Genomic DNA, 27,235 nt, shown 5'->3' with positions numbered 1-27,235 from the left:
CATCTTTCCAGCTCCTTGGTTTTGTCTTTAACAGCTGCTGTACTGCCACAAAATAGTCCCAGTTTACACATGACAATTTAGAATTGATTAAAATGAAACTTAAACCTGGGCTTTAAAGGGATGTGCTTATAGTCCCAGTGTATCTTAGTCCACACAAGGAGGCCATTCCAGAAAGGCTGGGGTTGTGGGGCTGAGGAAGAAACATCCAAGTTCAAGGCAGCCTGTGCTATGTAGTGAAGTCTTGTCTAAAGAAGAAAGAATAGGGACAGGAGGAAAAAGAAGAGACTGGCCATCTGAGATGCCAGAGCCCTGAGCAACTGTGGTCCAGGGCAGTGTACATACGGAACACTTCATTACCCAGCCTTCTCCACCCCAGATACCTGTAACTTTGAACATGGATGGCCAGGTGCCATATGCTGGCATTAGCTGTGTGCTTACCCACCAGGCCACCACCCTAGGGAACAGAGCTGCAGGAGCTGTGGACACAGCACTGCTCACCCTGCTGTGGCACTGGGCTGACCTGCTCCTTCACTTGCTTGATCATGTCCCCAGATAATGTTTCAGACACTTCTTCCTTGTAGCGCCATCCTCCCACAGTCTGGGTGTTGGGGCCTCTTTGCAAAGAAGTGTGCCAACACCTATCCTCAGCTACGAGGGTCACTGTGAACCCAGACTCTCCCAGTCCTCATTCACCCCTTCTCTATGTGCCTGGACATTCTGAGTGCTTGTGGAATGGTGGAAAGGGAAGAAATGTCTGCATCCTCCTGGGGAAAGTCATGTGGGTGAGGGGTTGGGAGATTCCAGGGCAGCCATTCAAAGGATGACCTTTGAGCTGAGGAAGAAAGTGGAAGGAAGCATTGGCTAGCAGTGTTTTTGACGGAGGCCAGTGCCATCTTCTGAGTCACTCAGTTCAGACCTGCCCAGTGTTCATGCCAGGATAATGCCAGGGTCTAGGGCTCCCCTGGGCTCTGGGAGCCGGCAGGGTGCTAGGTCCCTATAGTCCACTGCCCATGTTTTAGCCCCTCTACAGCCCTTGTGGGTCTATGTCTTTACCTACCACACACTGGGGGCCCTCCTTTGCCCCTGGCCTTTCCAGGCTGGAAGACATTGGGCAGATCTGCTACGGAACATGAAGACTATTTGGAAGGAGTGCATGGAAGAACATGACTGGTCACGGCAGTAGCCCTGGAGAAGGGACACAAAGGGCAAACCAGGCTGCCATTGTAAGAGTGTGGAAGTCGGGGCCAGGGCAGGAACATGTAAAGGTTTAGACCACTTTTTAGGACCTGGTTCTCCAGGCAGGCCTTGACACTCTGGGTGCTCTGTGCTTCCTGTCACTGGAGTTGGGGATTTGGCTTTCAACATGGGCTTTCAATTTGATCCTTTCTCTCAGATGGTGGATTCCTGCATCTATCAGAATGCTCCCTGAGGCTTGTGTGTGAGCAGCTTTGTGATGCAGCTCTCTCTTGGAAGTAAAAAGGCACAGATTCAGGGTGTGTTGCATGGCGTCCCTGGCTCTCCAGACCGGCCAGTTGCTTTGTGTCCCCTGGTCCAGTTCTCAGAGCCAGCCATTTCTGATTCAGATATTAAACCATGAGCAGCCAGGATTTTGCTATGGCATGTGGTAGGAAATGGGTGACAACAGAAGGGTGTTTCCTTTTTGCCCTCGGATTGACAGTGTGTTGGAGAAGCTGGAATTCGCTCCTCACAGCAGTGTCTGCAAGGAGACCCTTCACAAGTGGCCCCTGGTGTGAGCCTGGTCATTGCTGGTTTCTTCTTTCCTGCTTGCCTTGCAGCCCAGCTCTCAGTGGACGTTGAGGAGAGGGCAGAGGCACTGCAAGGCCTGGGTGACTAGTCTTAAGTTTCTAATGAGCTGGTGACAGCCCCAGGATGTGGCACAGGGTGTGTTCACCACTGGCAGATGCTTGCGTGCAACAGCATCACAGCTGGTACTAGGCCACCTGTTGCTGACCACCTGGCTCCTTCCTTCCCTCCCAGAAATGGCCATGTCCTGCGCTGAAGCACCCTGTGTAAGTATGAAGCTGAATGTGGAATGGAACTTTCTGGTACTTCTTAACAGAATAGCCCTGCTGCCTTTATTATTGTCTCTTTCTCTCTGGCTGTCTCATGTGCCCTGCAGGGCCCGTCTTGAAGCTAGAATGCTAGATACGTGTTGTAGGTCTTTGTGACCTGCACCAGTCCCTACCGAGTAGACTGACCCATGGGCTGGCCCAGGAGAAGACCATGCTTATAGATGGACTAACGATCGTGATGATGCTCACAACAGTCAAAAGTGGCAGCATCCAGAAGCCAGCTCTACCCAAAGCTCTACTCGTGCTCATGTGTGCGCGTGTGTGAGCACACACACACACACACACACGCACGCACGCACGCACGTGTGCCATTGGCCCACACGGCCATGGCCAATCATATCATGGGTAGGAATGGTGGCTGTGGCAAGCATAGGCTTGGCCCGGGATCTGCTGCCCTCCCTTTCATGGTTCCCTGAATGGCCCCCTTGTGTCCATTCATAAGAGCTGACGTGAGCTCTCTGAGACCAGAAGCTGCTCGAGAGAGGCAAAGCCAGGCAGTGGAGGCTGTGTGTAGAAGGGGGGTACTGCCCGAAGAGAGACATCAAGACCAGAAGCAGAAGCTAGGCTGAAGCACCATGTGCCCAAGTACCAGTATGTGAAGTACTAGGCTGAAGTACCATGAACCAAGTATAGTACAGTTGAGAGGGGCCACTCTGGGCATTTATAGGGACAGTGACTGTGGAGTAAAGTCTGGTCACATGACACCACGTTAGTGGTGGGCAAAGGTGAGCCTCAGTCAGTAGAACCCTGGCTTGCTATCAAATAGCTCAGAGGATGAAACAGCCCATGTTTAAGACCCATAGAGTCCTAGAGCAAGCCAGACAGTCAACATGCTTGTACTGATCCAATGTAAAGAGTGTAAGCCTCTGTTGGGCTGGAGAGATGGCTCAGAGGTTAAGAGCACTGGCTGCTCTTCCAGAGGTCCTGAGTTCAATTCCCAGCAACTACATGGTGGCTCACACCATCTATACTGGGATCTGATGCCCTCTTCTGCCATGCAGGTGTACATACAGATAGAGCACTCATAAACAACAACAAAATAAATAAATATAAAAAAATAATGTAAGCCTCTGGAATATTCTCCTGTGGTGCTTAGAACATCGCAGTTGGGCAGCTGTGTGCCCAGTGGACACCATCCTGCCCTCGAGGACAGGGAAGGTGGCAGGTTTGTCCTTCACCTGAGGCAGGCCTGAGCAAGCTCACTGGAGCCTGGCTGACCTACCTGTGTGAGTGGGGCTGGACCTAGTGGGCCAGAGCTGCTGGGGTAGCAATGACTGTCTGCTCCGGAGAGATGACTCACACTGACTAATAATGGCACACACTAATAGTTTGTTGTCGCGATGTCCTCATAGCTGCTGCCTGTGTTCCCTAACCCAGTGTCTTAACTGTCCTTAGTAACATGGGCTCTCCGGCCTGCCCTGCCCACGTGGTGCCCCATGGGTAGAGACCAAGCTGGCGTGCGCTAATGCAGTGGCTCCATGTATCTGCAGGCTGTGTCATCACCATCTCTGGACGCATGACCTTCACGAGCAATAAGTCCATGGAAATTGAGGTCCTGGTGGACGCTGACCCTGTGGTGGACAACTCACAGAAGCGCTACCGGGCCGCCAGTGCCTTCTTCACCTATGTGTCCCTGAACCAGGAGGGCAAGCCGCTGCCTGTGCCTCAGCTTGTGGTGAGTGTCCTTGGGAGCTCCATCCTGACCTGAACAGGGCAGGGCCCAGGCCTGGCTGCCTTCCTGGCCTTTGATCATGGGTTGTGCTCAGGTCTAGTCAAGTCTCCAGAAGGGGTACTGTATAAGCTGCAGGCTGTAGGGTGGGCAGTCAGGTCATACCTCTCTGATCTCAGCATCATTGTCGGCTCCTTGTGGCACTCCTAGAGTGCCTGGCATTGTGTCCATATGCTAGAGCGAGAGCTCAAGCACCTCAAGCCTTGTGTCCTCTAGCTCAGAGGCCTAGTAGGACTGAGGGGTAGGAAGACTGGGGGTAGCAGCACTGACGGATAGGAGGACTTAGGGGTAGGAGGACCAAGGGTTGGGAGGACTGGGGGGTAAGAAGACTAGGGGGTAGGGGAAGAGAACTGAGGACCTAGGAGGACTCTGGATTAGGAGGACTAGGGGGTGGGCTGTGGGCCCTCCCAATGTGACGGTGGCCTTTTGTCTCACCTGATGAAAAGCAAGTTTCAGTTCTGTCGCTGGGCCTTATGCAGGGGCGTGGGGATAGCCCACTTTGTAGTGTGGTCTTAGGAAGTGGGGAGACTGGAGGTGCTGGACAGCAGCCACAATTTTAAGTAAGATCCTTCACGAGGAAGGCTTCAGCCAGAGGCCTGGCAGTGGGCAGCAGGGAGGGGCTGTCTCAGGAGGCTGTCAAGGGCAGGGACACACAGGAACAGAGACAAGCGTTGATTTAAAAATAAATAAAACAAAAAACCAGGGCTAGGACCAAGGTCTTTCTATACTGCTGAGGGGTTGGGGTCTTCAGGACTTCTCCAGTGGGCACAAGATGACGGCAGCTCCAGGGTGGGGTGAAAGGTATGCATCTTGACAAGGCTCTGTCTAATGGGCCCGCCATATCTGGAAGTAGAGAGGGCTGGTGCTGCTGTGACCGCACACCTCCTTCTCGAGACCGTGAGCCCTCCTTCCCAGCACAGGGTTGAGTGACCCCCACAGCACTTTCTTTTGGGCTCCCAATACTGAGGCCAGGGTGGGCGGACACAAACACCATTCCTGCCACTGGGTACGAGACAGACACCTACCAAGTTAGAGAGTCTGCTCTTGATGGTGCCCTGTGGGGCCAGGCTTTTCCTTTGCCCTTGTTGAAGATGCTGCTTGGCTCTTCACTTCAGCGCTTGCCCACTGAGGAGGGCAAGAGTAGTCAGTCAGCAGGGAAGACTTTCTAGAGACCATTTCTGTTGGGCTTGGGCATGTACGAACCAGGCAAGTACAAGTGCTGGGCCACGGTACACACGTGTACTGCACACAACTACACAGGGGTGCACGCTGCCCCTCCTGCTCCCGCCTGTCTCCCACCCCCACTGCCAACCATCTTCAAGCTCTTGTCTATTTTTAGCTCCCTCCCCAGGGCCCTGCTGACATGGAATGCAGCCTCATTTGCTTCTGTGGAGGTGTTTCCTGATGTGAGGAGGGCTTGTGTGCCAGGGTCCCTGCAGCTGCTGCCATGTCCAGGCTGACTGTTAGCACTGGCCAGCCTGTGCAGGAAGCATGGCCCACACTTTCTGCACACATCCTCCCTGTGGCAGTGCCCTTTGACATTGGAGTGGGAGTGAGCCACAGGCTTCTGGCTAGATAGCTGAGGGTAGTGTCCAGCAGGAAGGCTTCTAGCAGAGCAGCCTCCTGTGGTTCAGGACCTGTGGCTCCATGGGGACCCAGTATCTTGTGTGTGTGTGTATGGGCCAGAGTAAGGGAAGTGCTTTGAAGAAGGTGAGAACCCTATAGAGTCAATGTTGGGCTGAGGATCTCTCTGGCCCCTTGTGTGGGCAGAACTTGCCCCATTTAGAATGCCATACCCCAAGGGTCCCAACAAGATACACTCTAACCAGAGAATACCCAGGGGCCCACAAAGCAGCTTTATATGTTCTCAGAAAATCTGGATCCAACTCCAAAGAGCCGGCTTCCCCATCACCGAATCTTCCAACCCATGGTGACTGTCATGCCTGGCTGTGTGTACCTAATGAATGACAGGCAGGGCCAGATTCTGCTTTAGTCAGTAGCCCCAGACAATGAGAACATGCGTTTCAGGTTAGAATGGGGGCAAAGAAGAAATCAGGACTGTGGCCAACTTTCTGTCCTTCCCAGAGTGAGGCTTGCTCATAGCCAGGGTTGCACAACCAAGAATCAATAAATGCACTTTTTATCTTCGAAATTGTAGAGCGCATCGCCCGGTGCAGCAGCTCAAACCCTGGGGCAGTAGTGAGGGCCACGTTTGCTAACAACCTGCTGTATCCCTGCTGTCACTGTGATGACAGAGTGCCCGAGGAAAACAGTTGCTCCGTCCTGTTTGGGGAGAGGCTTATGATTTTAGATACTTCAGTCCGTGGTACCGTGGCTCTGTCACTGCAGGCCTCAGGAAGGAGAGCGTCATGTCACAGAGGGTATGGTAGTGCAGAGCTGCTTCTCTCACAGCAGCTGGAAAGCAGAGAGCAAGGGAGGTCTATACATGGCATCCTTCCTAGGGCATACTCCTGCTGAGCCTTTCTTCCAAGCCAGTCCACTTTCAAAGATGACACCAGCTGGAGCCCACGTGCTCACCATCTGATGGTTTTTTACAACTGACCTCAGCAGGGCTACTGCCTGCTTAAAAAGAGGGTGACACTGAAGCTGGCATGATGCCAGAGCCATTCCTGGCCCCTGGGAAAGGTGAAAGGAGTGTTCTGAGGAGTGGGAGGAGCAGATAGTTAAGGCCACAGAAACATGTCCTCATGTGTGGCACATCTGGAGTTAGAAGACACCATCTTCATCCTGACAGGAAGTCCATGAGGCAGGGCAGGACTTCAGCGCCGTCAGGCCAGGAGAGGCTGCTTTCAATCAGACCTGCTGATTTGGCCCTGGGGGTGCTGGCCTCAGCTCAGGCTCTGGGACAGGTGTCTGCAGTGGGACGGAAAAGAACCAGCGGCTCTGTCGTGCCTGCACCATCAGCCCCACATGATCAGAGAGCCATCTTGCCTTTCCCAGGTGACCGCGCTGCGCCAGCTGGTACCAGACCCCAGTAGATGTTTAATCCCATGGCCTCTGTGATTTTCCACAGAGGCTGAAACAGTTTCTCTCTCATCTGTCTCTCCTGGGCTTAGTGTAGACACCCAGTTCTGACTCATTTTGCCAGTTTACCTCCCAGCCTTAGTGGGCACACCTGCACCGTGGGCACGGAGGTAACCACCAGTCTCTGTCAGCTAGCCAGGGGGTGCATCATGTGACCAGGGACCTGCAGTCTTCTGCCCCGGCCCTCGTTATCTTTGCTGCTGTGTACACCGCTAACATGGGTGCTCAGAGAGACTAATAAACCTGTGCTGTGGGAGAGGCCCTCACGGGCTGACTCCCCTCAGCACAGCCAATCCGATCCCTGCTCTGCCTATAGTCTCCTGGTGGCCTTTATACAGAGAATTTCTCAGCCATGTGGGGACAGTGCGTGCTAGGTGTGAGCCCATCTCTGTAGGTAAGAGGAGCCCCTTCCCTGGCGAGGGTATTGATAATCACCATGGCTCTCCATGGTGAGCTTTCTGCCCAGAGACCCTAGGTGGTCACAGGGAAGAACTGACCAGTCCAGCTGTGCAGGACTTCAGTGCCGTCAGGCCAGGAGAGGCTGCTTTCAATCAGACCTGTTGATTTGGCCCTGGTCGGTGCCAGGTCCGACCCTGCTGGTCAGGTTCTCAGGCAGAGCTGCACTATGCTGCTCTTACCTTCCTTCCTTCCCACTAGGGGACAGTGGTTTCTGTGCTGAGTCTCAGTACCTGGCCTGATGGCCTTCCACACACTGTGTCCCCATAGACCCCACTAAGCAGAATTTTCATTGGTTTTGTGAGTGTCCTGTGACCCCTTTTGTGGAACATGGGAGGGAGAGCACTGTGTGGCTTCCTAATGAAGGCTTGTGTTTCCTTACCCCTGGAAGCCTCCTTTTACCAGGCACTCACTAATTACAAAAAGGACATGCTATTGATTATGCCACGTAGGGCTCAGCCTCTCATCTCCTGTGCTGTATTCCAAGTTTGTTCCTGAAGCACAGCAGATGCAGGGTGGAAAACTTTTGGCTTGCAGCATGAGGCTCAGGAAGCCTGTGGCTTCCCTCTGGTGGAAACAGGCCCAGAAGACGGCACTTGGCAGGACGTATGGAGGAGGGAGGAGAAGATGCGGACTGAGGCCCGGAGCTGCCAGCCAGGGGGAGGCACTCACTGCCGCCTGGAGCCCTGAGCATCCAGAAGGCAGCGTACCTTTAACCTATGGCTGTGCAACATCACCTTTGGCCCTGCCTTCTCTGAGTAGACAGCTTCCCTTAATGCCCAGCTGAGTTAGATGACCGCCAGCCAGGCCATTTGACTCTCCTCCCAAGCTGTGGGAGCATCCTCCAGCCCCAGGAGAGCATGTGACCTCAGGTCATTTGTAAACACAGGTAGATGTCTCCACAGATACTCATGCCTACGGACACGTGTGACAGACACATGCCGGGCCACATATATGCTAGGGAACCCAGCTACTTCATGTTGAGGGAGCCTAGCAATAGTGCATGTAAGACTTTCCAACCACATCAATGGACCCAGTCTCCTGCCCTGACGCCCTCTCCGTCCTTCCCGCTAGGCAGGTGCCTTCCATTCCCACCGCATCCCAATTTGACACAGTCCCCTTTACTTCACCTTTTCTCTTCGGCATGGCTTGTGGCTGTAGGTAGGTCGCCTAGCAGCCGAGAGTTGCTGTGGCCCTGTGGCCACCAGCTCCTTTCCTCCTGCTGACAGTCTTAGGCCTCCCATGGAAAAGCTTTTGCCTTCTCTCCTCCTCCCTAGCTCCTTCAGAAATGGCACAGCCAGCACCGTATGTGTTTATTTACTTTGCCCACAGAGGGGGTCGGGCTGCAGGAAGTGGCAGCTGTGCCATGGTGAAGGCTGTGTACAGGGAACCATCTGTCTCGTTCTGTCAGCTCCAGACTCAGCGGGGACATGGCAGCTCTGTCAGTCACTGGGCAAGAAAGCCCACCAGGTCCTCTGAGCCAGCAGCCTTGTTCCCCAGGAGACTGGTTCTGCCTGCCTGCCTCTGCTGTTACTTTCAGCTGGCGGCTTTGACCACTTCTGACCTGGTGGGACCTCCATGGGAGGGAGGCCTCCATGGCAGTGAGGCAGAACTTGGCTCCTTGGGCTGCTTGGATTCCCGTCCCTGAGCACAAGATCCTGAGTGCTTTGACAGTCCCTAGGGAGAAAGCGATGGGGCCGTCAGCTGGCAAGTCCTCATGGGCTCCGGCAAAGCTTGGCCACACTCTCCTGGCCACCCTCCCACACATCCATCACCAGGCAGCATTCATTTTGGCTGAGGGCAGATCCTGGTGATGAGGGTCAAGTCACTGCAGATATTAAACATCAGAGACACATCAGGGCAGCCTCAAGGCCCAGTGCCAGGCCCCAGCTCTGCCCTCCGCCCTGAGCTGACCGCTACAGATTCCTACACTTTGGTCCATGCCCTCCTTGGGTCCTACCATCAGTGCCCGTGTGAGACAGACTTTCTGGAGCTGCTGAACTGTGAGGGCATGAGCACCTGGTTTACCTCCTGTGTCCCTGCCCTGACTCCCCTCCCACACATACATACACATACCACCATCCCTCCCAAACTTCATTGTCTAAAAGGAAGGCTCCTCCCGTACTTGGGGAGTGTTAAGGGTGATGGCCTAGGGTTTGGCTTTTCTTGTATGTTGTGATGTCATGTTACTGCCTCTGTGGAGGTGTGGAGTACCCAGAATTCAGTGTTGAGGTGAGCTAGGGTCCTGCTGGCCATATATGGCCCACTTGCTGATTACTGTAGCCTGTTATATTGGCTACAGCTATGGATGCTATGAGTTACTTATCTTCCTCTGGGCTCTAGGAACCTGGGGGTCCCTCATGACTCTGGTGAGGAAAAGTTGGACCTGGGGCTAGAAGGCCTCTGGAGGCCTCTCAGCTATAGCCAGAGAGCCCCCATCTTTCACAGGCACCCAGAACAGCCAGAGGGCTCCCAGTGGGGGAAGCCAATGGAATGAGAGTCAGGCTGGTCTCAGGCAGCAAGCACTTAGCAAGCACTTCTGTGTGTGTGTTCGACTTTTCCTGTAGTTAATCCAACTGGGAGGAACGTGCGGTCTAGAAAAACCAGTCTCTCTCCCAGGTACAGATGACCAGAGTGCCCCCAAAATGGACCCTGGCTGCTGGGACAATGGGGCACAGAGGGCAGATACAGGCAGGCTAGAGCTCAGGAGTGACTGAGTCCACATGTCCTTATGGAACATGGGTGCAACTCCACCAACTCTCAGCACCTTTAGGCCCTCTGGACTCCTACAAAATGAAATCCTGCCACCCTGTTATTCTGTGAGGACCGATGCTCATGCATTGGGGTTACGCAGCATAGGGATGAGAAGAGGAGCCCACCTTGGAGTCCCTTACGCACTGGGACAGCAGCTTCTATAGCACGCTAGCAGCAGCACCTCTCTAGGAGATGAGAAATTTGCCCAAAGTGACACAGCAGGCAAGTGGCAGAGCCTCCACCTATACTCCTGCACTACAGTCAAGCAAGGGCTTAGTAGCAGGCATATAGTAAGACAGCAAACCTAAGGATCTCTGGTGAATGGGAAGGTCTGTCCTATGAGAGCAAGCCTGGAGTCCTTCTGAATTCCCTGCTGTCCCTTGGGTTGAAGCACTCTCCCTCTGTGGGGTGACCAGCCTCCCTGGAGATCAAGATAGGATCACTTGCCCTGAGTCACCTGCCTCCTGAGGAGTGTAGAGCTCCTGTGCAGAGCACTAGGCCATGTGCTGTGGCTGCTCTGTCCAGGTGCACACTGGGAATCAATGTCCCTCACCCTGCAGAGTTCCTGTCCCCAGACCCGTCTCTTCCTCATTCAGGCAGCTTTCTCCCTTGTGGCAAAGTCACCAGGGATCCCAGCCTCCCAGAGCTCAAAGGTTGACAGTAACTCAGAACACCCATCACGTAGTCTAACGCCATAGAGCAGCTGGCTTCTAAGTGTCAGCAAGCATCTCCTGGGCTGGGAAGCCAGCCGGATGAGCAAGGCTGGTCAGCAGAAAGCATGGTACCAGCAGCCACCTGACTGACCTGGAGCAAACCAGTGTGCAAAAGCCTGTTCCACCAGGTTAAGCAGATTGATTTTGCTCTGAGATTTCAGATCTTGGTGTCAGTGTGCGTTGTTTTCTGAGGGAGGTCACTTAGTGGCCCTGGCTGCCAGAGAAGCAGCACTTACCAAGTTATTTGCTCTGCAGTTTTTATTTGGCACCCTCTGTCTTCTGGAGGAGCGTTCTCCCCTGTGTAGGATAACTCTAATTAAACTTTTGTGTGGCTGGGCAGTGGTGCCTCAAGCCTTTAATCCCAGCACTAGGAAGGCAAAGGCATGCAGATCACTGAGTTCAAGGCCAGCCTGGTCTACAGAGTGAGTTCCAGGACAGCCAGGGCTACACAGAGAAACCCTGTATTGAAAAAATAAACAAAAAAAGGGGGGGGGGGGCTGGAGAGATGGCTCAATAGTTAAGAGCATTGGCTGCTCTTCCAGTGGTCCTGAGTTGAATTCCCAGCAGCCACATGGTGGCATACAGCCTTCTATACTGGGATCTGATTGATTCCCTCTTTTCTCATGCAGGCACACATGCAAATGGAGCACTTATATCAATGAATCTTTAAAAAAATTCTTTTTCTTTCTACGTATGCACCTAAGACTGTGCATACAGTAACCAGAAACCCTTCAGGAAGCATGCCATTGTCTTTAAATATCTTTTGTCTCATTGGCTCCTAGCTGGCACAGCCTGGACAGTTTATACCTGGTGACATTTAAGGAGCAATTTTGGGGAAGGCTGGAGGAAGGAAATATTTGGTGTGACTTGACATTAAGTCCTCTGGCTGGTGGTTATCCTTTGCCAATATATCGCTTGTCTGTAAAGCGTGTAGGCCTAAAAATAGCTGCTAGGACTTTTTGTCATCCTGGATGAAGGGCACCTGCCCCATTTCATTGGCTTTTGGATACCCTCATAATGTCACAATGAAATGGCATCCCAGTAGAATTAGCACAGATCATTAAATCTGGCTCCTTGGCCAGGGTAGTGCCAGATGGAACTTTAGGGCAGGTGGGACCTCAAAAGTGACCACCCAATTGCTTGCTGCCATGTCATCTGCCCAGGGGTTCATAGTAAAGCTGGCCACTCCTTCAAAGGGTCCATCAGGACCAGCAAACCCAGCCTGCAGCTAAGTCCCTCTGCTCCGTTGGTCCTGCCCACTGATGCTGTGGCCCAGCTGCTAAAGTTGCTCATCCCATGATGCTGCTGTCTGAGGGTCTCCCAGCCCAGGGCAAGGTGGTAGGGTCCCCTCCACAGTGAGTGGTGCTGCTGCTCCTAATGTAAGGCCTCAGAGGCCTTTCTCAAGGCGACAGTCCATGTAGCGTCCCTGCCTTCCCTTTGGACAGTTGTTCCTGGAGCAGGGCAATCCCTCTTTTCCTTCATGACGTTTGGCCCCACACAGACTTTCTAACCCCACAGTCCATCACCAGAGTGAGTCTGGGCTGGGGACTCCACATGCTGTGGAAGATGTAAGAGACCAGTGTCTGGTACCCTGAGCCCCTTGGCAGAGACCCTCAGCTCCCTCCAGGGACAGTGCAGAACACTGTAGACCCCGTGAGCTCTCCGGTGCCTCTAATGTGTCCTCTTTTGTGTGCCACAGCCCGAGACGGAGGATGAGAAGAAGCGCTTCGAAGAAGGCAAAGGCCGCTATCTGCAGATGAAGGCCAAGCGGCAGGGCCACGCCGAGCCTCAGCCCTAGGTGTCTTCCTCCCGTCCCTGTCAGCACAGCTGTGGCGGCAGCAGCCCCGTGTGCAGTCACTTAGAAGTCACCCCCTTGGCCAAAACCCCAATTTCCACTGCGAGCTGGTGTTATGTGAAGTGTTGTGTGGCAGTGTTACCTAGGCCCCGTTCCTGACTGTGCACCAAAGCTTTATTTATATCCCTCCATAACTGCTCCCCAGTGTTGTCCCAGAGGCCACCAAGGACACCAGAGCACACTGAATGGTCTGTGAAGAAGCCAGCACCACTAATAAAGCTGCTGTCTGGCTGGACCCTTGAAGCCTGGGTGATCGTTTGTCTGCGGTGGGGGGGTCTGTTTTCTCGCTGGGCGTCACCTCAGCCCTCCATTCCTCTGAACTCACTGCCTTCTCCCAGGCCCCAGCACTCCCAGCATCAGCTCTGGAAACAGAGGTGTACTTGGGACCTTGCGCCCTAGTGAGTCCTGGGACTCACTGCCCCTGTGGCTTTCATGGAATGCTTGCCTCCCCTCACAAGGCTCCTTGTCCCTCTCCATGACTGAGCTCTAAGCAGGCCGTGTGTAGAGTCTCCACTGTCTGCTCTGAGCTCCTGGAGGGCCAGACGCCACGCTGGCTGGGAGGAGGCCTGCCGGAAGATGCCCCGCTGTTCAGGCAGGGGCTCTAGGGAGGCCGTGTTTTGATGGGCCAGTGTGGCTGTGTACCTGCAGGTAGGGGCGTAGAGTGGAGTGTGTCCTTTACCGTTTGTGTGGGCTAAGTGCATAAGCATCCAGTGCTGCTGTGTGTATCCCGGTGTGGAGCGGAGTGTCCTTTACCGTATGGGTGTGCTAAGTGCGCATGCACCCATGCTGTGTTTGCAGCAGGGTGTGGGGGTTGCAGACATTGGGATGTGCTTTTGCGTGTCCTTGGCCCAGCTGCCTTGGGTAGGAGGGTGGGGCACAAATAAGCCATCAAGGCCTCTCCAGGGCCAGGGTTCCACCCCCTGCCCACCAGCCAGAGGTGGCGTCCAGGTTTGTCCCTGAAGTCCAAGCATCTGTCCCACCGAACAGAGAAGGCAAACTGTCCTGCCAACAGCTGCAGCTGATCACACAGTTCCCTGAGGCCCCTGGAGGAAGAACCCAGCTCCAGATGTGCAGAAACACCCGCCAAGAGCTTCGGCTTCGGAATCTGTCTCGGCCTGGGTCCCAGAAGACGGGATCACTTCCTGCCTGGAAGTAGGAGAGGGGACCAGCTCTCCCACATGCAACCACATCAACTCTGCCTGTGCCCCAGGCCCCTTAACAACCTAGAGGTCCACAAGGCACCCTTGATGCAGTGATGAGGCCAGCAGCCAGCAGAAAGACAAACTGCTAAGACTTGTGCACCCAGACCCAGCCATTGCCTCCTAAGCAGGATCTGGGCCCGGGCTCCCCGAGGCACACATGATTACAACCGCCCTCTGCTGGCAATCTATAACCAGGGCTGCCTGGATGGGCACTGGCCTCTCCACAAGGGGCTCTCTTGAAATCCCTGACCACCCCAGAAACCCTGGGGAGTGTGGGAAGGCACACACTGTATCCAGGGCCTGCCATCTTGGTGTGGAGAACCCTTTATTAAGAAGCCTGGCCCGTGAGGTACATACAGAAGGCGAGCTACAAAGTGAGGGGAGCCTGAAGACGACCAGGCAGCTCTTGGTTTGCAAGGAAGAGTCCGCTTCTAGGTGCCACACAACCCTCAGTGGCCTAGAGGACTGCCACTGTGCCTGCTGGGTGGGGTCTAGGATGTCACCTCCACTCTTTCTGACCAGGGAGGTCTGAAGGGCTTCTCTCTGCTCCACATAGGAGCAGGGAGGGGGGTGTAGTGGTGCCAAACCTGTGCCCACTAGAAATGTTAGCAGAAGGTGGCCTCCCGGAGGCGAGGAGAGCCAGGATTCAGGTTTCTATCAATTCCCTTGGTTGATCAGAGCCTCAGAGGGTATAAGGCTGGTTTTCTCCATGGGGAGAACCAGTCACCCTGCAGCCCCGAGGTGCATACACTTCCCCCAAAGCACAAGGCGCTGGGACAGGAAATCGGAACCTTTGGATGGCCCAACCCTGCCTCCTGCTACTGATTCCTGACCCAGCAACTATTTGATTCCTAGAAGCCGCTAAGACCTCCGGCGCGAGCTTCCTATCCCTCGTCCTCAAGGATGCTAACCTCTGACGTGGCTTCCTTCCCTGACTCCCCATATCCCCTGTCCTGTGTCCTCTCCCCACGCGTTAAGTTCCTCTTTCTCTGGCTTGCGAGCCCCGCCCCCCCACTCCAAGCAGGTTAGAGGCAGAGGCCCGAGAGACCCAGACCCGAAGGGCCCCGGTGTGGGCGGGTCCCGTCGCTTGCTCCAAGGGGCTTCACTGCGGCTGCTGGGGCTACGTGGCTGCGGTGAGTGGGGGGCCAGTAGGACGCGGCCGGGAAGGCGGGGCACGGCCAGGGGGCGGCGCGGAGGCCCCGGCAGAGGCATGCGCCCTGGTCCGCCCCCCGCCCCCGGCCGCCCGAGCGCAGCCAGCCAAGCGGCGGGAGCCGAGCGCGGCCGCGGCGGAGGCGGCGCCCAGGGAGGGAGGGCGGCAGGGCCGAGCGCAGCACAGCGCTCTGGCCATCGCAGCCTCCACAGCCAGGATGCCCGGGTCCGCGGGCCGCTCCGCCGCCAGCCAGCCCCGCGGCCCCTGGCAGCGGGCGCTCAGTGCCGGGGCGCGGGAATCGCAGCCGGAGCCGGAGGCGGGAGCAGCGAGCCGGAGCCTCTGGCGCCCAAATGCCGGGTGAGCGCCACCGCCCCGGCCCTGGGTACCGAAGGGAAAATCCGGGTGGGAGGACTAGGAGCTGCTACGAGCACCTGGTGGGATGCGGGGTCCGTCGGAGTGGCTGTGGGCAGTCTTTAGGGCCGGAACGCCCCTTCATCACCAACTTGGGGACCTTCAGGGTAACTTCTCCGAGCCGCCTCTCCCTCGGCTCTCTTCTGCTCCCAGGCCTGGCAGCGCAGTCCTGGGTGGCTCGCTGGGGCACGAGTGGCTACTTTGTGGGTCTCAGGGCCCCATGCCCAGCGCAAACTGAGGGTATGGGTTGAGGCACAGTCCCACCCCTAAGCTGGCCCCCCAGGCCGTTCTTTGGACGCACCCTCGGGGCTGGGAACTGGAAGACCCACAAGGCCAGGCCGGCAGGGGTGCGCCTTTTAGGGGTGGGTAAAGGAACGAACCGAGCCCCGGGAGATGGAGACCTATAAATGGGGTGTCAAGGGCTGTGTCCTGGGCCGCCATCCAGCTGGGCCTTTGGAGACCTTTTCGCACACCAAAGGCCAGCCTGTAGGCGAAATCACGCAGCGTAGGCTCCTCGGAGACTGGTGGGCGCAGCCCGAGCCCGGGGAATCCTTTCAAGTTCTGGGTTCTCTTTGTTGCGCAATACAGCCCTGGGGCTGTGCGACCTCATTGGCCCAGGGTTGTGACGTCACGACCCGGCCCTGCCCGCAGACCCTGGGGAGGGAGGAGGCTTCAAGGCCTGGGTGGGTCTTTAGATTGCCCTACCTGTCTTGTGCCCTGCCTTGGGGAGGGCGAGTTGTGAGATTCCTAATATGGAGGTGGGAAGCATCCTCCTGGAAATGTCGAGGTGCTTGGAATCCCATACCGGAGCTTGCTGGCTAGAGCAGCCAAATCCCGGTGGAACCCAATGGGGTCCGGCCCCAGTGACTGCTGCTCCAGATCTGTGGGTATCAACAGATCTGATATCCACACCCCACCCCACCCCCCGCCAACACTGCAGAACATTCCTCCCTTCCCAGAATACAGCCTCCAGGATTGCTGGGCCCCAGCATGGCCTGCCCTGGTACTTTCTTCTTAGCCGCCCTCAGCTTGGAGGCCACCTTGTTGCCAAAGTTAGGCTCTATCCTGCAGGGATGGACAGCTCAGACAGACCTTGTTTGGAACACTTTAGAAGGGTTTGAGAGACCAAGACTTTGGTGTTTGATGAGTGAAGTTTGAATTTTGGCTTGGGTACATAAAGATGTTGGCAGGAGACTTAATCGTTCTGCCTCCACCGAAATGCCTCTCTCTAATGGAGATGGCAGCAGTACTGCTCATTATAACACGCTGGGAGACGTGTGCCTCCCTCCCTTACCCACTGGCACCCCACCCAACTGACGCCTGGGTAAGGGTCCCAGGCTTGGCTCTATTCCATGCAAACCCTTTAACCTAGGAAGTGCTGTCTGCTGAGTGTGGATCTGGCTCCACTCTAAGCACTTTGCCTGGCAGAGCACATCAACTCTTTTCAAGAAAGGCACTTTGTGTCTGATTTTAGAATTAGAAAACTGAGGTGCAGGGTGTCGGGAAAGGTGCAGGCAGCTGGGGCTGGACTCCAGCTTCCTGAGTCAAGTCCACAGCATTCTTTCTTCTTCACCTTGTGAGCTCCAGTCTGCAGCCAAGAAGGCTGGCCAGACCCAGAAGGTGTGGTGGAGGGTGTACCCGGACAGGCTCCCACTGTTTTCTGCAAGCAGTGACCTAATAGATATTTGGGCAGAAATTGCTCTGCCTGCAGCAGACTTCTGCCCAAGAGGGTGTTAAAGGACACTGTGTCCACAGCGGAGCCCTCTTTGGGGTTAGGGTCTGAGCAGGCCTGGGGCAGGCACACCAGAGTGAACCAGAGGGATCCACAGGATACTGAAGAACCGTATAGACAAGGGCTGGGTGTAGCGGCGCATACCTTTAATCCCAGCCCTCGGGAGACAGAGGCAGGCAGAGCTACGTAGTGAGCTCCAGTACAGCAAGGGTACACAGAGTAACCTTGTCTCAGAACAATTTTTAATTTTTAAAGAAGAGGACTGATAGACAGGGCCAGAGCGAGGCTCCGCTTTCCAGGCTGGAGAGCTGGGAGGCTTGGCTAGGGCTGCTGCAGCTCCCCATCTGCCCCAGCTGGAGGCACCGGGGAGGGGCAGGGGCTGGGTGTGTGCTGGGTTCTGGGTGGTGCAGCTAAGAGGGTTGCAGGTAGCCTTCCCGTGCTGCCTGCTCCAAGGTGCCGAGCTCCAGGTGGGCAGCCGGGGAGACCTGACAGACCGGAAGAGGGAGGGGCGGGAGGAATGGCCACACAGCCCACTAGCAGGGCAGGTGCCTCCCCTCGTGTTTAACCTCCTGCCCAGGATCCTCTGACCTCACTCCCATCTGAAGGCGACTGGCCGTTTCTCTGCAGTCAAGGTCTCGGGCATCTCCAGGCTGACTCTAGTCCATGGCATCCTGTGGGTGAGAGCCAGGCCCAGAACGCGGTGCTCACCCTTACCTCCTGGCACCCAGTGCACTGCCCGGGCCCTGGGCTTGAGAAATGGCCGCCCACCTAGCTTCCCACAGAAGCAGCCTAACTTCCCTGCGTGAGCACCTTGCCCCTGCCCTACAGCCAGGGTACGGCAGCTCTGGTCACTGTCCCTGCTGTGCCAGGCCCTTCGAAGAGGCCCACTGTGAGAGCCTGTGTACCCACTCCTGGGGGTGTGTGTGTGAGAGTGGTGGCCAGCTCATTTCTGTGTCGCAGGTCACTTGGGGGACCAGAGAAGGCAAAGGGAGGTATGGAGCGGGGGCTGGGATAGATGCTGGGATAGATGGAGGTCAAAGTGGCTGGCGTGTCTGTGTGGGGATTTTGGAACACGTGATGGTGAGAAGGCTGGCTAGGCGACCAGGACATGCATGGCAAGTGTCCACCTGAGTCACCTGAATTCCCAGCACTCCAGAGACTACGGAGGATCAGGGGTTCAAGACCAGCCTTGGGCTGTCTCGAGTGAGCAAGGCACACGTGGTGGCACATGCTTGTAAACCTGACACTTAGGATTCAGGCTCAGGAGGATCACTGCTAGTTCAGATTTGGCCTGGTTTACATACAAGTTCCAGGCTAGCCAGGGTTGCATAGTGAGACCCCGTCCCTTAAAAACTCAGACTGCGGATGGAGGGATGGCTAAGTGGTTAAAAGCACTTTTCTGTTCTTGCAAAGGACCCAGGTTCAGTTCCCAGCACCCACACGCTGGCTCACAGCCATCTGTAACTCCAGTTCCAGGGGACCAAACACCCTCTCCTGTCCTGGAACACATGTGGTATACAAGCAAGACACTCATACATATGATATAAAATAAATAAATCCAAAGAGAGGGTCCATTTGGGCCCAGCCTGGCCCAAGACTCTAAGTGAGCAGGTGGCTTGGAAGAAAGCTCAGATTCTAGGCTGGAGAGGTGCTCAGCAGTTAAGAACGCCTGCTGCTCTTCCAGAGGACCTGGGTTCAGTTCCCAGCAGCCCCATCACATGGCTCACAAATGTCTGTAACTCCAGTTCCAGGGGATCTGGCTCCCTCTTCTGGACTCCAGAGCTACCTGCACCCATATGAACACATACCTACATAAAATAAATCGTAAAGAGAATTTTAAAAAGGAATCTCATACTCTACGCCTTGATCAGGAGTGTGTAGATAGGAGTGAGTAGAAATGAGGACAGGTGCATGTACTCGGCACCCCTGTATACCATTCCTTGGGTCTCCTGACCAGTGAGAAATGGGATTCTCGAGAGACAACTGCCTGCTGTGACCAGGGCTCAGGGTAATGCACACGGGGACTCTTCCTGCGTCTCCCACCCGAGCGCTGTCATCACGGTGGTTCTCACTGAGCACCCACTGCTTCCTCTGCAGCTGCTTGTGGTCCCTGGCATCACCGGGCCCCCACATGTGAGGGCTGCTGCACTGCAAGGAGGCCTGGCTCTGAGGAGGATGCCACGGCCACTCCCCAGCTCCAGGCTGCACCATGAGTGAGGAGCGCCGGCTGCCTGGCAGTGCTGTAGGCTGGCTGGCATGCGGAGGCTTGTCGTTGCTGGCCAACGCCTGGGGCATCCTCAGTGTGGGCGCCAAGCAGAAGAAGTGGAAGCCTCTGGAGTTCTTGCTTTGCACACTGGCAGCCACCCACATGCTCAACGTGGCGGTGCCCATTGCCACGTACGCTGTGGTGCAGCTGCGGAGGCAGCGTCCCGACTATGAGTGGAATGAGGGCCTCTGTAAGGTCTTCGTGTCTACCTTCTACACGCTCACTCTGGCCACCTGCTTCTCTGTCACCTCCATATCCTACCACCGCATGTGGATGGTCCGATGGCCAGTCAACTACCGGTGAGCTCGGGGCGGCCTGGCATCCTTAGGGAGGGCCTGTGCTTGATGCAGAGACATGCCTGGTGCGTCGGGGTATACCAGGGCTCCTGCACAGTTGTGCGCTGCCAGGACGGGCAAGAAGATTGAGTCAGGCTGGCATAGTCTGGGGGCCTGCGGGTTGGCGTGCCACTCAGCACAGAAGTGCCTGGGACAGGTGCATGAAAGGCTCTTGAGTGAGGAACAAGGCCCTGTCATGTTGGCTGGGTGGAGACTACAGGGCCAGTGGGGGAGGGGTGGTCAGGGCCCTCCGTGATCCCTCAGAGGCCTGTGAGTAACGCCAGGGTTCTCTATCCTGCCCTGCTCTGTGCCAGGCTGAGCAACGCCAAGAAGCAGGCGGTGCACACAGTGATGGGCATCTGGATGGTGTCCTTCATCCTGTCAGCCCTCCCTGCCGTCGGCTGGCACGACACGAGCGAGCGTTTCTACACCCATGGCTGCCGCTTCATCGTGGCCGAGATCGGCCTGGGCTTCGGCGTCTGCTTCTTGCTGCTGGTGGGAGGCAGCGTGGCCATGGGTGTGGTCTGCACGGCCATTGCCCTCTTCCAGACACTGGCCACGCAGGTCGGGCGCCGGGCCAACCGCCGCGCCTTCACCGTGCCCACCATCGTGGTGGAGGATGCACAGGGCAAGCGTCGCTCCTCCATTGACGGCTCGGAGCCCGCCAAAACCTCGCTGCAGATCACGGGCCTGGTGGCCACCATCGTGGTCATCTATGACTGCCTCATGGGCTTCCCTGTGCTGGTGGGTGAGGTCGACGGGTGGGGAGCCCGTCAGGGAGGTGGCCTCTAGGACAGCCTGGGGACTGGGCGTCAGGTGCTGAAACCTCAGGCCTGACTTCCCAGCTTTGAATTATCACTCCCATTTCACAGATTTGGAAAGCAGAGTTCAGAGAGATACATGACTCTCCCAGAGTCAGGGTGGATGTGATGAGACTTGAACCCTTGTCAGCTAGGACCCTTCTGTCGCACTACAAAGGCACTTCCTCCCCTCACCTAAGGCCCCTTTCTGATAAGCAGTGCCACTGCCTTCCCCTACCCAGGTCCCAGGATGCGTCAGATAGGTAGGGGACACTGGACTGGCATAGGGCAGGTCCCTAACCTGTGAAGGTCGAATTAAAGGCTCATTAGAAGGCCTTGCAACCCACAGTGCAGTGGAGTCGACAGTGGACACTTCTGGTCACTGGGGGCCAGGCTGAAGTCTGGTCCCAGTAAGCAGCTCCTGCCAGAGAAGGTCTGGAGAGGCAAGAGCCCAGGCCTGAGCCAGCCTACCCACACAGGCAGGAAGGTTGCGTCCCTGGGGTCACCTCAGGACACAGCCCCAGAGGGGTGCGGGGATCACGGGCAGCTTCAGAGTCGACAACCTCTTGGACTGCATCCTGGGCTCACCCTTCCCCCCTGCCCCCAGCAGCCCTGTACCCTCCCACCCTAGTGTACTCATCTACAGTGAGGCCTGGTGCCAATGGAAGGAGCAAAGAAACGGCCCTGAGAAGCAGGAAGTACTTAGAGGGATGGAGGGGTCCGCTCCAGCATTTTCTCAGAGCTGGGAAGTGGGTGCTACGGATGGAGCCCACTGTTTGCTGTAAAGAATGTCAGGAATTCTCTTTAAGTATTTATAATTTATAGAATGTTCTGCCTGCATGTGCGCCTGCATGCCAGAAGAGGGCACCAGATCTCACTACAGATGGCTGCGAGCCACGTTGTAGTTTAACCTCTGAGCCATCTCTCCAGCCCACCTTAGGGCTGGAAGGATGGCTCGGTAGCTAAAAACACTGGCTATTGTAGCAGAGTTCCACATGGTGGCTCACGACCATCTGTACAGGCAGGCGCGTGGCGCACGGACATGCATGCTGGCAAAACAGATGCTTAAAGATGAGTCTATAAAAAAATCCTAAAAAAAGAATTCTCACCTTCCGTAGTGTGTGTGTTGCTAGCCCATTTCAGAGATGAAGAAACAGGGCCCCAGAGAGACTCAGCAGCTCCCAAGGATCACACACAGATTGCAGAACAGACGCGACACGCCCATTTTACTCTGTTGTGGCATCATTAAACACTTTCCAAGCAGACGAGGGGACCCTGGGAAGGGCCCTAAAGGCCACCTGGTTGGACCCTTTGACTGCTGGGTCTCCTCTGAGCTCTGAGCTTGTGTGTAGGGGCAAAGGTCAGGAGGCTATTGGCCCAGAAAGATATGGCAGTAACAGAGAAGTGCAGGCTCTAGGCCTGTTTCTCCTCCTCTGTCCTTTGGAAGCAAGTGGCAGTAACTCATGGCATGTTACCCATGGGCACCCGCTAGGCTGCTGCCCAAACACTGTGGAAATGGCACACACAGCTGAGCCGGAAACTCAGCTGGCCCCTTCCTCGCCTGGGCCTCTCCACCACTTTCCAGTCCTTCTTTACTGTAGGGCTCTGCCATACAGATGGGGCCAGTGTGGCTGGGGGGGTGTGGCTGGGGGGTGGGGGGGGTTGGGGGCCCTGTGGGTCAGGCCCAGCCCTGTGCCCACAGGTGGTAAGCTTCAGCAGCCTGCGGGCGGATGCCTCAGCACCCTGGATGGTGCTCTGTGTCCTCTGGTGCTCCGTGACCCAGGCCCTGCTGCTGCCCCTGTTCCTCTGGACCTGTGATCGCTACCGGGCAGACCTCAGGGCAGTCTGGGAGAAGTGCATGGCCCTGATGGCCAACGACGAGGACTCAGACAATGGTAAGGGTGGCCCCTAGAGAGGACGGCGCCTGGTGAGCTCACTGGGGACTGGGGGGTGTCGGCTGAAAATAGGTAATTTGGTATACTCCCCACAGGGTGCTCAGGTGACCCTGTTCTCCAACACCAGCTAGTCCCTGTGGCAACACGAAGATGGTAACACGGGCTGACTTGTGCTGTGTGCCAGGAGCTGTCAGCCCGTGGGTGTTTAGTCCCAGGAGTTCCCACCCTGAACCTCACATGAGCTCAGTATGTGAGCCTCCCAAGAGTGCCGTGGCTGGGATTTGAACTTGGAACCCTTGCCCGCCCTTTTCTGAAAACTAGTCCCTTGTGAGGCTCCTTGAAGCCTTCCAGGAAGCCTTCTGTATCCTGTGCTTCTCTCCTGTCCCGCAGAGACCAGCCTAGATGGCAGCCTCTCCCCCGACCTGGCGTTGGAGCGCTCCCTTGACTACAGCTATGGAGGTGACTTCCTGGCTCTGGACCGGATGGCCAAGTATGAGCTGTCTGCCCTGGAGGGGGGCTTACCCCAGCTCTGTCCTCTGCGGCCATTGCAGGAGGACCGGATGCAGTATCTGCAGGTAGGTTGGCGCAGAGCACAGGAGCCTCATGAGTCCGGTGGGCTGCAGTCTCAATATCCGTGTCTGTCTGTCTGTCTGTCTGTCGGACTGTCTCTCTCACACACTCACACAAAAACAACCCATGAGGGCGGGCCCATGTTCCCCGTGCCCGTGAAGTGGGGTCTATTGATGTCTATGCTGTGAGCCTTCCCGTGAGCCTTCTCGCCAACCAACTCAAGCTTCAACCAAATTGAGGTTCAGAGAGGTTGTCACTTGCCCCATATCTCACAGCTTCAAATCTGGGGTCCCTGGTCCCTGACCCACACACTGCTCTGCAGGGCAAGGGGAGGCATCAGTGCGGGTTTCCAGGAGGGCAGCCCTGTTTCAGCCCGGCCGGATGCTCACAGGTCCCGCCCACCCGGCGGTTCTCCCACGATGATGCCGACGTGTGGGCGGCAGTGCCGCTGCCCACCTTCCTGCCACGATGGAGCTCTGGCGAGGACTTGGCAGCCCTGGCACACCTAATGCTGCCCGCGGGGCCCGACCGGCGGCGCGGGAGCCTGCTGGCTTTTGCCGAGGATGCGCCCCCATTCCGGCCGCGCCGTCGCTCGGCCGAGAGCCTGCTGTCCCTGCAGCCCTCGTCCCTAGACGGTGGCCCGCGTCACACCCACGACTCGCCTCCTGGCAGCCCGCGTCGCCGCGCCGGGCCCGGCGCCCGCTCCGCCTCGGTCTCGCTGCTGCCGGACTCCTTCGGGCTGACCGCCTTCGAGCGGGAGCCGCAGGCTCTGCGTCGCGTGCCCGCCCCAGCGCGGCCCTTCCCCGCTGCCCACGACGGCCCGGAGCCGGGTGAGGTCCCGACGCCCCCTGGCGGCCGTGTGCAGCGCAGCCACGGACGCCGGGCCGCGCGCGCGCATGCGGGCACGCTGCAGACCGGCCTGAGCGTGTCGTGGGGCGAGCCCGGCGGCCTGCAGGCGGCGGGCTGCGGCAGCACCAGCAGCTTTCTGAGCTCGCCCTCCGAGTCCTCGGGCTACGTCACGCTGCACTCGGACTCGCTGGGCTCTGCGTCCTAGGACCCTCCAGGTCCTCCCCGGAGACGCCACGCAGAAGGACGACGCACAGCATCAAAGACGCCACCGCGTGTTAGGCGCGCGGACGAGCGCCGCCCACCCGCGGCGTGAATGGGTGGTGGACTGTGCGCCCCCTTACAGTTCCTTCCTTCTGATACCGCCCGGAGGGGCGACGGCCACCCTGGATGGCTGCACCGGACAGAGACTTGCTGCGGGCCAGGCCGTCCCCCAGGAAGGGGCAGGCTTTGCCTGTGTAGGGAGTGGCCTCTGCACGTTTGGCACACAGCCACCAGCCCCTCTGAGACTTGACTGGGCGGTCGGAAACCCCGAGACCCGACCACCACGACAAAGGACAAATCCCTTGTGGGGGAAGCTTAAGCCGGAAGCCACTGCCCTCATTCGCGGTTCTTCACACAGAGACTGCCTCACCTCGAGGGTGTGTGTGTAGCGTGCAAGCACAGGGCATCTTGGGAGCCCAGACAAGTTGCGTTGAGCAGGCTTCCCTGTGACCTGCCTCAGTTTCCCCATCTCCGATGAGTGGATGACCAGATACATCTCTCAGGGCTGTTTGAGAGCACTCCTGGTCTGTGTGCCCTAGCACTTGAATGGACCAGGTATGAGAGGTAGTACAAGGCCCTTTGTTAGGGTCAGCCTTCAGCAAGTGGCCCCCAGATGTCAGTGACCTTTGCCCTCTTGGAGTCTCGCCCCACTTTAGCTAAAGCACAATACCATGGTGTAACAGCCACCTGGACCCCCATTAGTGCTCCAGGCTGGAGATTCCACCGTATTGCCTGCCTCCCACTATGTCGGCCCCCTGTGATCCCGCTGTGACGGCTGTGGGTCCCCGGCGTAGGGCAAAAAGCAAACGGAAGAGGGCTTCCATGTCTGGGTGTCCATCTCCAGCTTTGCCTCCTACCCACACAGGCAAAGTCCCTGGAAAAGATGTCCTGCACCCCACCACCACTGCAAAGAAGGGCTTTGCTCTCTCTTTCCTGGGTAGAGCCCTTTCCGGGTCTGGGCTGTGCCAGGGACACAGGTATCCCCAGAAGAGCCTCTCAGGGCTGGGAGCTGAGGGTTGGAGGGCTAGTGCTGCCACACAGCAGGCCCTGTGTGATAGTCTCAAGGCCAGCACAGTCAGCCTGTGGCCTGTTCTTCATGGCCAGGCCCAGCCCCTCTGCCTCTCCCGACAGAGTTCCAAGCCCAGCTAGGGCTGGCCCTCTCCTGGGCCTTGGGGGCCTCTGCAGTCCCTGGCTGTGGGTTAAGTGAACGATAAACCACTGTAGAACAGGGAAGCAGGGGACTTTGCTCCATCTTTGGACTTGGGAGAAGCTGCCTCTGGCCGTTTGCTGCTGTGCCTTCAGGGACTGATGTTATGGGGGGGGGGGTGCAGAGGCCACCAGCTAGCCACTGTCTCCCTCACCCGCCTCAAAGGGTCAATTTATCACCTTGGGTTTTCACTCTGTATTTTGTATTCAACGGCAATACTTGTAATGGGGACATACGCCCCTAAGTCACTCCTACTTTTTACAAACCCTTAAGGGCAACCCCCAGGCAGAGGACGCTAGGCATCTGGGGCTCTTCCCCACACCTGTTCAGCCTCCCTTTGCTGACACCTGTAAGGACCTTGACCCTGGGGTTACTGGTGAGCGAGCTATCTGCATTCCACAGCCCAGCCCACAGTCAGGGATTCGTTTGTAGTCTTTCGTTTGTTTTTTGAACAAAACAAAACAAAAAAACAGCATTTCTTTTCTGTACAGGACTCAATAAACCTTTCCACATGGTTTGCACAGAGCCTTCTGAGGCTGTTTTCACAGAAGCCTGTTTTCGCGGGGCCAGCCAGCTGCTCCCCAAATCTCTCTCCACCTAGAGCCTGGAGCCTCGGCCAGTGAGGCTCCACAGACCTAACCATTTCTCCAAGTAGATGCTGCAGCCCCCCCTGGCCAATGAGGCGGGCCGGGGGCCGCAAGAGTAGGAAGCAGGAGGTGGGCCCGAAAGCCCACGATCCTCTGTCACGGTGGCAGCCTGGCGCCTGCTGTTGGGGCCATGGTTTGACCGCTGTGAACTTGACTCTGAACAGGCACTGGTGTGCCCTTTGCGATACCGGCCTCGGCGCCACTCTGGATGGCCCTGGAATTCAGACTGCTCGGTCTGGGTTCGCTGAGAGGCCGCCACCTGGCGGTGGCAGAGAAAAAAACCCCATTGGCTTTTCTCGCACCCGGCTAAAGGGCACAGCTGGAACCTCTGCGCTCGCCCTTGCTCCCTCGTCCAGAGAGCCTGCGGTGTGGGGCGGGTTAGGGCGGGATAGCCAAGTTGCAGAGACTCCTGAGTAGACGGCCGTGTTTACCCGCAGGGTAAGAGTCGCCCCAAACTTGGAAGAACCCCTTAGGTAGTTGACATTTGCGGTGAACTCATGTCTCAGCTCTGTACTCACGCCCAGCGTTTATTCGTAATTGTACGTTGGTACTAGCAGGTGCTGAGATTTCGAACTGGGCTCCAGGCTGGTTCACGACCGGAGCCGGGAGCGAAAAGCCATTTTCTCTCCCCACCGCGGTCGCAGCCCGTAGTAACTAGTGGCGCTGAGCTCGAGTCTAGGGCTCAGGAGGCACTCCGTGGTCTCAGGTGCCGGTCTTTGCAGAACACAAAATGCGCGGCCCTCAGCGGTGCGGCGCAGAGATGGGTAGAGCCGGGGTTGGGGCGAGGCGCGACGTCCCGGCACGCGATGGACCTTAGGGGCGGAGCCAGCGTCGCGCAGCTGCAGGTATCCGCGCAGGGAGGGCCTCCGAGAGCGCGCCGGCAGGGTGGGCCGGTGCAGAGGGGGCGGTGGGCTGCGATGGTAGTGAGAGGGTCTTGGGTGGGGGTAGGATGGGAGCCCCTCTCTGAAGGGGCGGGGCCCAGCGCGCTTTGTGCCGGTGGGAACTGAGCGCCCCTGGCTGGTTGAATGGGCCAGGGCGGGGCAGCGATTCTCCTCGCTGCGAGGGGTCCGCTCTGCGCCGCTGGCGACCGCGACCTTCCCACCGTGACGCAGCAGCAGAGAGGGGGCAGGGGCGGACTGCCAGACGCGGGTCCCTGGGAAAGGAGCACAGCCTACCCGGCCCCTCCCAGCTTCCCTGGAAGCCGGAGGGGGAGGGCTGGTTGGGCTGGAGTGGGTGGGGCTGGAGAGGATGGATTCACCTAGACC

The 27,235-nt window shown here is 57.1% G+C and overlaps 2 protein-coding genes across 6 annotated transcripts in view; both read left to right on the top strand.

Moving 5' to 3' along the window:
• Positions 1-12,888, top strand: part of Acot7 (acyl-CoA thioesterase 7) — a 93,224-nt gene extending 80,336 nt beyond the window's left edge. For all 4 annotated transcript variants that reach the window (XM_060378976.1, XM_021644250.2, XM_021644251.2 and 1 more), the window contains exons 8-9: positions 3,584-3,768; positions 12,490-12,888. In XM_060378976.1, coding sequence (XP_060234959.1) covers positions 3,584-3,768; positions 12,490-12,588 — 284 coding nt within the window. In that variant the 3' untranslated portion in view covers positions 12,589-12,888. The remainder of the gene's footprint in view (positions 1-3,583; positions 3,769-12,489) is intronic.
• A 1,984-nt stretch (positions 12,889-14,872) lies between these two features.
• Gpr153 (G protein-coupled receptor 153) lies at positions 14,873-25,848 on the top strand. 2 transcript variants are annotated; one of them, XM_021644267.2, is made up of 6 exons: positions 14,873-15,354; positions 19,238-19,705; positions 20,056-20,485; positions 22,244-22,436; positions 22,827-23,011; positions 23,398-25,848. In XM_021644267.2, exons 2-6 carry the CDS (start codon positions 19,350-19,352, stop codon positions 24,058-24,060), a joined length of 1,827 nt encoding a protein of 608 aa, XP_021499942.1. In that variant the 5' UTR covers positions 14,873-15,354; positions 19,238-19,349; the 3' UTR covers positions 24,061-25,848. The 2 variants fall into 2 exon arrangements, with proteins under 2 accessions (XP_021499942.1, XP_021499941.1); XM_021644266.2 differs by having other exon boundaries at positions 23,329-25,848.
• The last annotated feature ends 1,387 nt before the right edge of the window (positions 25,849-27,235 follow it).

Source organism: Meriones unguiculatus, chromosome 3, assembly GCF_030254825.1.
Source record: "Meriones unguiculatus strain TT.TT164.6M chromosome 3, Bangor_MerUng_6.1, whole genome shotgun sequence".
Taxonomy (NCBI): domain Eukaryota; kingdom Metazoa; phylum Chordata; class Mammalia; order Rodentia; family Muridae; genus Meriones; species Meriones unguiculatus.
Note: the sequence above shows the minus strand (reverse complement) of the source record. Positions and strands in the feature narration are given on the sequence as shown.